The following is a 12,416-nucleotide window of genomic DNA, read 5'->3' as shown; positions in this document are numbered from 1 at the left end:
TGACAAGACTAGTATTGGTTTATTACTCGGAACATGTTTGATGAATCTGAAGTGTGTAATTAGTTTTATATAATGATGGTGATATGTGGTGTTTTTTACATGACTTATGTTAATATGGCCAATAGTGTTAACATCTCCTGCCACTAATAGTTAGGGTGGGGATGTATAGTAATTGATCTTCCTGGGAGTGCTGTAATGTAAAAACAATTCAGGCTGTTTGAAGTATATTTTACAAGTGTGCATTGGGCCTTTGGGATGTTATACTGAAAAACCCAATTGTACAGTTACCATGGGAACCCAATTAGAATAGATTGCTTGAGTTTTTTTCAGTCTTTCATCTTGACCAAAAATCTAATGTACTTTAAATGTTTTCGTATGGAATTTTATTCATACACTGACTTGATATAATAGCTGTTTTTAAATTTTAGTACTGAAACCAGAGAGGAGTACGTTCTACCGATCCTGAGGACTTGTCTTTCAAGGAGAACCTTCCTTTAGTGTTTAAAAGTTGATGAACTGAGACAAATACTTTTTATGAATCTGAGAGATCTTGCCGTAGTGCTGCCATCACATGTACTTTTGAGGCTGCAGTTCTATGAAAGTAAACAGGAAAGCGTCTTAAAACCCAAGGACTTCTGTTCTGGACTATCAACAAAATATGGCTGACATTTTTCATGGCCTTTAAGGATCTGATTTTTGATGTCACCTCTGACTTCTTTAAGTTTCTGTTCTATTGACATACTCAGAGGTTTGGGATGCTCACAGGGTGGGTCTAGGATGTATTAGCTTCCTGCACCATCTCATCTCCTACTGCGCAGGAGCTCCTGTTCAGCACCTGAAGGTATTTGTGTCTTCCAGGTGTCTCAGGAGTGTCCCATTGCCTGGCTGCTTGTCAGTCTGGCTTCAGCCTCAGCGTGGCTTTTGTGTGGAGACAGAAGTTCTGGGGAACTTGGGAGCATCTTGTTGGAAAGGTCAAGGGGAGCTGAGGCAGGAGCTGTGATCTCGCAGCTCAGGTATGAGGTGTAGCTCAATAGGAGATGGGCTTCATTGGTCCCAGTCAGGCAGCTCTGAGCTAGTGAGGATGGGGCCAAATTACTTTCTCCTCACTTCTGCTTGTTAATTGATCCCTTCAGTTCATCCTACTCTCTGCAAATGCAGGGGGAAATTTTCCATTTTGGTGAAGGGATTGATGACAATGAGGTTTCAGTCTTTAAGATGGGTCCAGTGATTCTGGTGTCTCAGTTTCTGCACCGTGATCCAGAATGAGGTATCATTGAATTTGATCAGTAGCAATTCCTGTGCCATTCAGAAGAGGTATTGGGTTCTTGCCTTCAAAATCAGCCTTGGGGGAACCCTTCAACTAAATGTGAAAAGAAGTTAGTAGTGCATATATTAGCCTCTTCCAACAAGACAGTCTTTGCAAGATTGAGATGCCTTTTGGAGTGAAGTTTTGGGCTTTCCTAGCCCTCTGATATTTAGCAGTGGTCTTACACAGTTCTCCCCTATTTGTTTTCCTTAATTTTTAGGAGGAATGGGGTGTTGAGAGGTTTATCTGCAGATGCTATTTAAAACAACAACTTGAAATTTAACTTGATTTTGGCATTTGGCGTGGTTTCTTTCATAAACAGGGAGAGAAACTGTGTTGCAGGTAAATATAGAACAAATATTTATTATGAAACGGGATGTTTCCTGACCAGTTTTGTCCCAGAGATGTCTGCTGGGCTCTGAGCTCCTTCAGTCAGGATGAATGCTTGTTGTCCGTGGTGTGCAGGAGTGGCCCTTCATCCACCCATGAGCAGCTGCTATCTTGCAAATGCTTTATTTCCCCGTGGGAAGGTGGGGAGCAAGGGGATCTCGCCAGAATCCAAAGCAGTGTGTGCCATCAGATCAGCTGATAGGAGATGGGAAGAGGGGCATAAGTAACTTAAATGGTAATTATTTAATGTTTGGTGCAAATGAAGTGAAAGTGCATAGGTGCCAGTCCTTCATACAAATGTGTCCGGGGATTTTAATCCTATTCAGGGTGCAAAAGATGCAGGTATGTCAGAGGAAGGCACTGGGTTCCCTTTTCTCGTGGAGGCTGTAGATGAGCCTGCCTTGGGTGGCTGCCCCTACAAGTGGCATTTTGATGGTGGCTGATTCTTGCTTTGCCTGACAGTGGCTGGGAGGGAGGCGTGCTGCTGGCTTGCCTTCCCGGTACCGCAGGGGATGCCGGGCTGCTGTCCCGGCACGCTGGCATCCCCTGCCAGCTCGGCAGCTGCTCTACTCCTTGGCCTCCTGGGGAAGCGTAGCAAAGGCAGAGGACAGATGCGTATTCCTGGGGGTTAATACTCCTGAATGTTGCCCTCCTGAGGCTTGGTGGAGGGACTGCCTGCTTTCCAGCTGAAGGGCTGTCATGCATCCCATGCCGGTGCCCCGTTGCACGTCGTGCAGCAGTTTTCTCCTCTTGGCAATCTCTGAGTTGACTTCAGAGGAGAGCATTTGGGCTGATACACTCCAAACATCACATTTTACTTAATTTTTAGGAGGAGTGGGGTGTTGAGACTTTTTCTGCAGATGAATAACTCCACATTACACTATTTTCTAGTTAAATTGTGTTCCTGCGTAGTTACCAGCTGGAATTGGAAGAGACTAGGTGACTTCTCAGCCTCGTGGTCTTGGTCAGCTAATGGGGGAAAGGAGTGGTCGTGCAATCTGGCAAAGCAGCAGTGCGTCCTTCCCAGGGTACTGCAGCATCTGCTGGACTGTTGTGTCCCTTTCTGGTTTGTTTTGGGGTGGTAGCATGGGAAAGCAGAAGGGAATATAGATGGTCAGAAGGTTGTACATCTCTCTAATGCTGGTGTAATTCAGTGCACTTACTGTACTTCTGGACTTTGGCCCAGGTTTGAAAAGAGCTTCTGGATAAATCTGCTTTTCAAGGCAAATATTCTAGCTTTACCCTTCAGAAAAACCTGAAAAAGCTGAGTGTTGCTATGTACTTTGAAAGTTAAAACTCTGAAGTGACAATAGAAATAAATTGCTATTTTATTTTTAGCTCTATCACAGATATTTTAAGTAATATTAGTAGATTGCTTATCTGCCTGACTCTACATTTAAAATGGAATTAGTGATCTTTGCAATGACTACCTTGCCCAGCTGTGATTGTTAGTATATTTAAAATATTCATTATTCAGGATCTTAATTTTAAACTCTTTAAGATGTAATATTAAGATTAAATATTACCATTTTCTTTAAGTAGTTTGGAAGTGGCTGTAACTTCTGTCACCGCCTTGGACTTCAAGGCTTGATGTGTTTGAGAGGACTTGGAAAGCCTCAGATGTTCATAGAATTTCTTTTAGGAGATTTATCATTTCTTAAGCGGATACAGTTATCCTCTCCTGTGGAGGAGTGAGTTCCCCGACTTAAGTGGAAGAGTTCCCACTGAGGCTGGCTGTGAGTCAGGACTCTGAGGCTGAGCTTTGTCAGATAATCTCCCTGATTTTCAAAAAATGTAATGTTCATAGCACATCTTTGCAAAGACGTAGTCATCTTAGCTAAATAGTGCTGAAAAGAAAATGGAGGGGGGAAAACTAAGTAAATGCCAAGGAAATAGCAATCATCCTTTATTTCAAAGGGGAGAGCAAAGAGGAACCTGTTGTATCTTTGTTAATGATATATAAATAATGATACTGTTTAAGACTAGAATTATAATAATTGAAGTTAATGTTCCTTAGGTACTTTCTTAATGTTTTGCAATCTGTACTTTTAAACCCAGAAAAAAACCAAAGTCACTTGCTTTCATGCCTTAATGTGTTAGTTCCTAAATGACAAAAGGCCATTCATTTTTCTAAGTAACTCAAAGTGCATTACTGTCTGTACAAATATTTCTTAAATTAATGCTACATCTTTTAAGGCATTCTTAATCAAAAGATCAGAGCTGTGTAGTGCTTGTTATGGAAGAAGTCTTCAATGTCCTATCTGATTTTGTTTGACTCATAACAAGCACTAGATGACCTAATGAACATTAAAATTCTTGGTTGCTTGTAAAAACCACCAAACTCCCTTTTGAAATTATATACTGAAACTTAGACTATTTAAAAACTGATATCAAGTTGGTTATAAGGGAGATGACACTATTGACATACACTGTTCTTCCTGTGGAACTGAAATTAAATCTCAATCTAACTAAGAATTTTTTCCTTACAGGTGGAGACCTCTCATGTACCATGGCATCAAGGCTTGTTCCAACCGTAAGTTTCTGTTAAAATACCCTTGCATTTAGGTGTACATTGAAAGGCCAGCATTACAAAAGAGTTCACGTAACAGGTTTTTTTCCCCAGTGTCCAGCAGTCAGTATTAAGAATCCAGTTGACAAGATTGATGCTGCATTGTAAATCTCTGTAGCTCTGTCATGGTTGGTAACAGGCATCAGTGGACCTTTCCCCATCACGTATCTATCTTCCACAGAGCATAAACTAACAGGACAACCCTGTGTTTTCAGTTATAAGTTAGCTGTTTCCATTTCCTAATAAATACCTCTTTTATTGAAAGCCACACAGGCTTAATTTTGAGGCTTGATGCTCTGAAGAAATAACTGTAGGGCAGTAACTTTATAGTAAAATAAGACAACTGTTTATAAAGAAATTCAGCACAGTTTACCTTACTGAAAGAAAGGCATCAACACATTTTTAGTCAATAACCATATTCTTCAAATAATTAAAATGAACTTTGAAGATATGAATACATTTTTCTGTGGAATAACTATTTTTGTAACATTAGTAATGTTCCTCTAGGAAAATATTTCTAGTACAATCAAACTTGCATATCTAACTATTCCTGCTGGCAACTTCTATCACTGTTAATAATGTCTTAATAGTGTCATCTCTTGTGGTTTTAATCTGCTTTATGTAATGTAATGTGGCTTAGAAAAGTAGTATTTTGGCATATTCTATGTCTGCCCCACTGTAGAAGATTTTCTTTCTCTTTTCCATGAAAGAAAATTGTTTTTATTTTTTAAAATGGAATGGTTGAGGAAGAAGTTCAGGAAAATAAATTCTTGCTTCACTTTTTTCTATTAAACAATCATCTCTTTAGTTATATTTAGATATCTTCCAGTTGCAACCATCTTTTAGCAGGTGCCTGGAATAATGGCAGAGAAATATTTGATTATCTTCTGCACAACTGGGCATGGTAGGAAGAATCACTAGTTCCCTCTCATTCAAAGCTAGGTGTGATAGAGTTGGCAAGCGACATGAAACTAATAATTTATTACTTAACCTTTTCATTTCTCCCACTCTCACTTCTAGTTGAAAGGTGCAGCATTAGCTGTTAGGGGAGTTTTCCCCTTTTGATATATGGAAAAGCAGAAGGTTTAAGGTAAAACACGTGAACTCTCACAGCCCCATCTGCTGTGGGGAGCAGGGGTCTGCTGGAGGCTGTGCAGGCACAGCCCAGGCTCCTCTGCTATCTGCTACTGTTTCCCCCCATTCTGGATGCATATTAAATATGTATGTAATGTAGCTCGTATTTCTTTTGTGATATTTACAGTGTGTGACTGGTTTACAGTTTTACTTTGGGCAGAACCACACATTGGTGTGACGTACAATATATGCCTGGCATATGGTTTTTGCAGAAATCTGTTCTCGCTGACGTAATGTGCTGAACGGTTTTTAAGCAGGTTGCTGAAAAATGGTTTCTGAAAGCAGCCAGACGTGGGCATTTTCCGCAATTGCTGTATTTGTCTCCTGCTTGATCCCTGATTTTGCAGCCCTGTTGCAGTGACCAAAGATGTATGTTGGGTTTGTGTGGAAGAGGCTGAAATGTGGCTGTAGTTATGTGCGTGAGCATACATCAGGAATGTCTCTGTATTTAGGAGTTTTTGAGTTCATGGCGTTCTTATGATGATGTGGCAATTTTTCTGTTTCATGAGAAATTTAATTGTAAATTTAATTCTGTTCCTCTGAAATAGAATTCCTCTGGATTTCTTGTAGTTTTTAAATTTAAGCTTGGGAAACAGATGCTTGTACTAACTCTGGTGCTTTGCTCTCAATACAGTGAAACACTTGTCCATGCTGTCCTGAATCAAACTAAGGTTGATAATGATAGGAAAATTCAGACTATAATCTTGGATTTTTGTACGAGTCTTTCTGATGCCTGTTTTTGTGTGTATTTTCCTGTAGATGTATTTGTATTTTAGTGAATTCTTAATACAGCTTGCTGCTTCATTTGTTTAAAGCTGTTCTTCTACTCACTTTAAAAATTTCAATGAAATTCTTTGCTTGAACCCAATTCAGATTCTTGACTCTCCTTCAGCTTAAAAAGGAGTTCTATTAATGGTTTTGTTCATATTGCTTAGATTTATTTTGTTGTTGTTCTCTAGCTCCTACTCTTCAGGTGTAGCTGTTTTGGTATTATAAAGAATGATGGATTATATAGGAAAGTTTCTTGTGAAGCACTCCTGATATTGTGCAATGCACTTGGGGGTCAGCTACACTTGACTGATGCATGATTTATCCGATGTCCCTGCCACTTTCTGAGATAAAGCTGCTATTTTATCAAAAATGCCAGCAAGTGTGATTTAGAATTTATACACCTCCTTTTTCAAATAATTGTTCTGATTACTTTCTGGCATGGCAATAAAATGATAAAGGTAATTGCACACAAATGTGAGATAGCACCAAAATACAATAAAATTAACCTGAATTAGCTTGACTTGTCGATGAGAAGTATTTATGAAATGTATTTTTGCAATAAGGGAGACTGATATTATAGCTGGAAGGTGAGTTATTGCCTTAATGTAATACTGTTTGAAATTTAAAAAAGAGACTGTTACAGTTGAGGGTGATTGTGCCTTTGAAATTAAGTTGAAGTGATTCTTATAATTGGCAGCAATAATGCATTGTGAAGGTAATATCTTTTATTGTGTTATGCCTAGTTGCATTATCTTTTATTTAGCTGGTCCTGACTTCAGCTCTGCAGAGAACGCAAGAAGGAGCAGATCAAGAATTTTGTGGGTTTAGGTGATAAAAATTTGAAATGTTACCTAATATTAAAGTCATTCTTCTGCTAGATTTTTTCATTTTTAGCCCATTTTCAGTTCTCCTGAACCTGATACAAGTCTCATTTGATTAAACTTTCATCTCTTTTCCTTGTATTACAGTAGTTGCCATATTTTTACATACACAGCTGAACCCTGTAACGGTAGTGGATGTTAGTCTTGCTATGCGTACGTATGCATGCATATACATCAAGCGGTGATTTTGGCAGTTAAATTTTGTATTTCTCAGTGCCTCAAAGTATAACCTCCTCTTAGTAAAACTTACAGCAAGTACTTCAGGGGTAATTAAGGAGTAGATCTTAATGTTGACTAATATCTTGAGTTTATTTTTTGAAGTGATGAATGCTTCTGGAAAATCCAGGCAGCTGTGATGACTTGTTTTCCTTTGAGACTTGTTAAAACTCAAACCAGCAACAACTAGATACTAATTCTGGGGACCCTCTAATTCTTAGAGACCACATTCTTCATCTTTGATTCTTTAGCATGGTATTTGTTTCTTTAATTGTTTGGTGACAAATTCCTTAATTCTGAGTTTGTGTTTTATTATGTGTGATTACATGTTAAAGCAGTGAACAACTGAACAAAGTGTAACATAGCTTTGTAGTGCATTGTACAACGCTTCTACCTGAATCTTCTGGCATGTGATTTCCAGTCTAAAAATAAGGGGGTGCTTAATCCATTTGTGGGTCATCACTAAGGTCAGAATGACAACATGCTTCCACATCCCATGGTAGATACACCAAGCAATGTGGCTTACAGGATGAGTGCTGGTGGGATTTACAGGTGCCTCCTAACAGCAAGGAGTTTACACAATTGTGACTTCTGTCTTTGCAACTGGTGGTATAATTTGATTATTACTGTCCTGTCTGGTGTTTTTCCTATTCTTGGAATGTCATTTCTTGTCCAATTCTGCTCCAATTAGTTATGGTACCTCTAGGCAGCCCACCGTTTCAAACGAGATATGCTAAAGGAACTGGGTGTCTCAGCTTGTCAGGCTGTTTCACTTCCTTTTTTTCCTGGGCACCAAGCTGCAGCCTAGGGATGGCGTGACCCAATCCAGCCTCGATGCCGACCCACCGCAACCGCTAATTTGTATAGCTTATTAACACCACACTTCCTAATGGCATTTTACTTCTATGCTGTGCGTAAACATTTGACTTTTTTCAAAATGTTCATCTTCGCTTCATGTTAATGATGTAACATGATGACATAAATATTCTACAGTGTATATGGTTTAAGCTGCTACGTGGCCACAGCAGTGGCTGCTGCACTTGCATAGTGTTTAAGTTTCCTGTGTAAGTGAGAGCTGGGGGAAGGTACAAAATGTGTTTGCTTACTTGGTTTTGGAGAGCTATTGGAAGAAATAGTATACCTGAATTCCCGTTTAAACAGTCCACTGAGGTATTGTGTTTAAGTATCTGCTGCTACTAATGTCTCGGATCAAAGCTTGGCATGTGGGCAGTAGATGAAGTAGGAAAATGCAGTTCTGGAATGCAGTAGCCTATCTGCCTCTTCTAAAGGGGAAAAAATGGTTTTATTATAATTAAAATATCATCCCTTAAGTAAAATAAAGTGTGAGGTAGCCCTGGTAAGTACCCTGGGAATTTGCCACTTGACAGACCAGGATTACTCCTGTCTGCCAAAGCAAGTGACTGAAGGCATAGCCAAAGAGCCAGAGGCTGCCACTGCTTGGAAATACTTTTATAGCTTGGCATTTTGGGGTCTTTTGATTTGCCATCCAAAGAGGATTAGTAGTGTAATACAATGGGACAACAGAAACTTGCTTTTGTTGTCTTTGATTGTTTAATAAAGAATTATGTGTTTGCTTTGGTCAAATACTCCTAAAATGCCGTAGAAAGCAAATGTTGCTCTCTGTACCGGAATGTGTATCCTGGTTCATCAGGGGCTTCTGTGAAGTGGACCTTTTGATAAGTGAAGACGGGGACTGATTTTTAGTGGCTGCTGTGTCAGTGTATGTTTGTATATGTTCAAAATACGCTATTTAATTCTGTACCTTCACGATTTTTATGGGATTAGTTCTTTGGAAAGTAAATTGTTGTATCACCCCAAACTAACCCTGGATTTGCTTACTGTTTGTCTGACATTTCTTGGCTAGGGTGGGTTTGGAAAAGAAATGAGTAGGTTTTATTTTCACACCCTCTGAAGCTACAGGTTTGGCTTAACCAGGGTTAGACTGACTTAGAGAAGCCTTGGAGGTATTAGTAGAGTACTGGAGAAGATGCAGGCTGCTGTGTTTCATAACGAGAACTGAATGTTTTAATTCTGTTTTAAAATAAGAAATTGTATGCTAATGGCATAAATATGATGTGCCAGCCAGAGGTTGGAAGTACAGCGGTTTTGCCAAGGACTCCAGGAGATCAGTCGTGGGGTCCCTGGGAAGCCTGCTGCCAGCCCTCCTGTGCTGCAGTATTTCTGCAGGGAGCAGGTAGGAGGGCTTAGAAATACTGTTCTTCCCAAGCTGTGGGGACACTGGTCTGGTAAGACCACTATGGGAAGGCACTGGTAGGGGCGAGGTTGGCAAATTGTTTTCTGGGGAGTCACTCCTTTTATTTCCCAAGCACTGGATGGCAGAAGGAAGGCTGTCAGCTGCTAGAGCTCTCCAAGCCATGGCAGTGGTTGGCCCCCAGCGGGGTGCAGAACAGGTTTCTAGCAAAAGGCTCCTGGAAGGCTGGGATCGGCTTTACCCCAGGAAATGGCCAGGTTGGCAGCACTTCACGTGGCACGAGAGAAAATGTGCATGTTTAATGCAGAATGTTTCAGGGCAGCTTTTGTTTAAAAGCCTTCTCTGGATTACAGTCCTGTTCTTCAGCTGTGGCAGTGTTTATTACTGTTGCAGCGTGGACAAAAATATATGGACCTGATATATGGTCCTTTGTTCTGGCGAGCTGAAAGTTTGCTTTGGATGCTCTAGGAAGAAATACACGCAGTACATTGTGGGATGTGTAGGGGGAAGAAGTGGCTTAGGTCCAGGTGGGTGGTGGTGAACACTAGTTCACAACAACCTGGTGCAGCATGTAAAGGACTTGTATTTTGAAAAAAATTAAAGGTAGTTTTAAATGTTATTTTGCTTGTTAGCAGATTATATTGACAGAATTAAATCTGATTAGCTACCATGATGATAGTTTTGTTTCAAGGCTTTCTTCTTGGATTTAAGCAATGAATGCAACACCTTTTTTTCTCAAAGTTTAACTTTTGCCTTAATTTAAAAACTGGGGGGCACTCAGCTCTCCTTGGACTAACAGGTTTGCATATGTTTGAAGGATGCTATGTGTGATGTTCAAGTGTAATGATACAGGAAATGTGCATTATCTTGTTCAGAAATTACTTTTTCATTAAGTAAGGAGTGATGTTGGTAGGACTGCCCTGTGAGCGTGGGTTGCAGAGGGCAGCAGCAGCCTCTCTTGTTCTCTTAGACAAGGAAAAGCCCTGCCCTGGGTTCCAGGACAACTTTCTCACAGCTTCAGCAGTCCAGATTAAGATGTCAAACCTGTAGAGACCTGTTTGGATCAGGGTATCCTTACAGCTTTAGAGCTCACTCTGTTATGGTTAGCTGGAAATCTTTGGACTCTTTTTTTTTGTCAGCAGAAGGAAACAGCTTTTAGAGAAGTTCATATTTTAGCTTTGAGAGAAATCAAACGTTTCATATGCTTTGCTTATGCAAAAAGACTAGGAATTAAATGTTTCTCATTCTGTGTAACTTTTATTCCAGTATATTAACCTATTTCTAGGTATGAGATGTCTGTCTGCCTGTTCCCTTCTTTCCTCCCCACACTGGAATTATTTGTAGCACATAAATTCTTTTTTCTCATGGAACAGTAGCAGCCACTCTTCATTGGGAAGATGAAAATAGAGATGATTAATCAAGATATTAACAGGAGTAGGCTTTTAGACTTGTGTTTTGATTGCATGTTGATTGCATTGATCCTGTGTTTTTTCCCCAGTCCTTATATTTTTCTGTTTTAAAACACGGAGTGTAAGAAACGGCTTTCTCATCTAAGACTAGCTGCATAAGTTTGGAAAATTACCCTCCACACTGAAGTATGTGCACAAATGCATTACCTTTTACTATTAATATCTTTTCCCATATTCTTAACGTACAATGGATTGTTTCCTTTTAAATAAACATGCAGAAACCAGTAAAACAAATACAGGAAGTTTTAAACTATTAAGGAGATGTTGAGAGAACTATAATTCAATGAACCTTGGATGAGTGGACCGCTGGCATGCGTCAGCTCACCAGCAGCCGTGCCAAACGGGGGGCCATGGTCAGCCTCGTTATTCATCTCTGCAGTCCCAGGCGGGGTGGCAGAAGCTTTCTGCAATTAAAACATCTTGCAAACAGCGTTAGGGACTGTGTTTCTAAATTATAATTTCATGCAGTTGTCGTTACAGTGGTAACAGGAGATGTTAATGACTGGATTTTTTTTTTCTTCAGCTGTCTCAGTATGGAACAGCAGTAGCCCTGTTTCCAAAATCCCAGTTAAGGATATGACTGCAATGGCAACCATTAGTTGCCCTAATTGCGGCGCTCGCTGCTGTATTACTTGAGCAATATGCTGACCTTTACGCTTCAGAATAGACAGGGTGTTTGTAAACAGTCAACTCTCATCTGTTCTGCTGCCCTTGCTGCTGTGGAGTTGATAATGATGGAGATGGACCTGTCTAACTTCTTATTTCTTATGATGGTCCCTGATTGTTTTTGCCTTGACAAATACTGCTGATGTGATTTGATAAGGATTTTGTTATGAGAAGGATGTAAACTTACTGGATTAAGAGGAATGACTGTAGCAAGATGACTGAAATGAAGTAGCAAATTGCCAAACCAGTCCAGGTACCTGTGAAGTATTCCCCTTAAATTTAAATCCAATATTTCAAGCTTCCATTGAATTTTAATTCAAAACTTGAATCAATAACAAGCAGGTTTGAGAACACTGTGATACTCAAAAGAAGGACACTTAGAGTTCAGGGCTGGTATTTCTTTCCTGTAATTAGGATGAAGAAGCAACTTCCCTGGCATTTATTGATCACCCTCTCAAACTCAACAAATTCCTGGTATTGCTTTTTGGCAAGTCACTGATATTATACGGCATCACAGAAACAGGGCAGGTGCTTGAGAATTGTAGCTCATATGCTAGCTTCCTAATGCAAGTATGTCAGAATATTGAAGTGATGAGTCTTTAGGACATATTTATGGAGAATAGGAAGTAAATGAACAAGTTGTACTTGTTGCACCTTGAGTGGGATGGGCTAGCATCAGTGCTCTCCAAGTGAAACTACCCTCAAACTGTGGTGATCCTCTTGGATAAATGCTTCCAGAAATTTACCTCTTACAGCTAAGAATCCTTATGACTTGTGCTAC

At 39.9% G+C, this 12,416-nt stretch overlaps 1 protein-coding gene across 1 annotated transcript in view; it reads left to right on the top strand.

Moving 5' to 3' along the window:
- MGMT (O-6-methylguanine-DNA methyltransferase) overlaps positions 1-12,416 on the top strand; it is a 171,897-nt gene that overhangs the window by 6,127 nt on the left and 153,354 nt on the right. The window contains exon 2 of the mRNA XM_075504331.1: positions 4,186-4,229. Within this exon, the coding sequence (XP_075360446.1) occupies positions 4,186-4,229 (44 nt within the window). The remainder of the gene's footprint in view (positions 1-4,185; positions 4,230-12,416) is intronic.

This window comes from Mycteria americana, chromosome 6 (genome assembly GCF_035582795.1).
Source record: "Mycteria americana isolate JAX WOST 10 ecotype Jacksonville Zoo and Gardens chromosome 6, USCA_MyAme_1.0, whole genome shotgun sequence".
Lineage (NCBI taxonomy): Eukaryota > Metazoa > Chordata > Aves > Ciconiiformes > Ciconiidae > Mycteria > Mycteria americana.
This window is presented reverse-complemented; position numbering and strand designations above follow the sequence as displayed.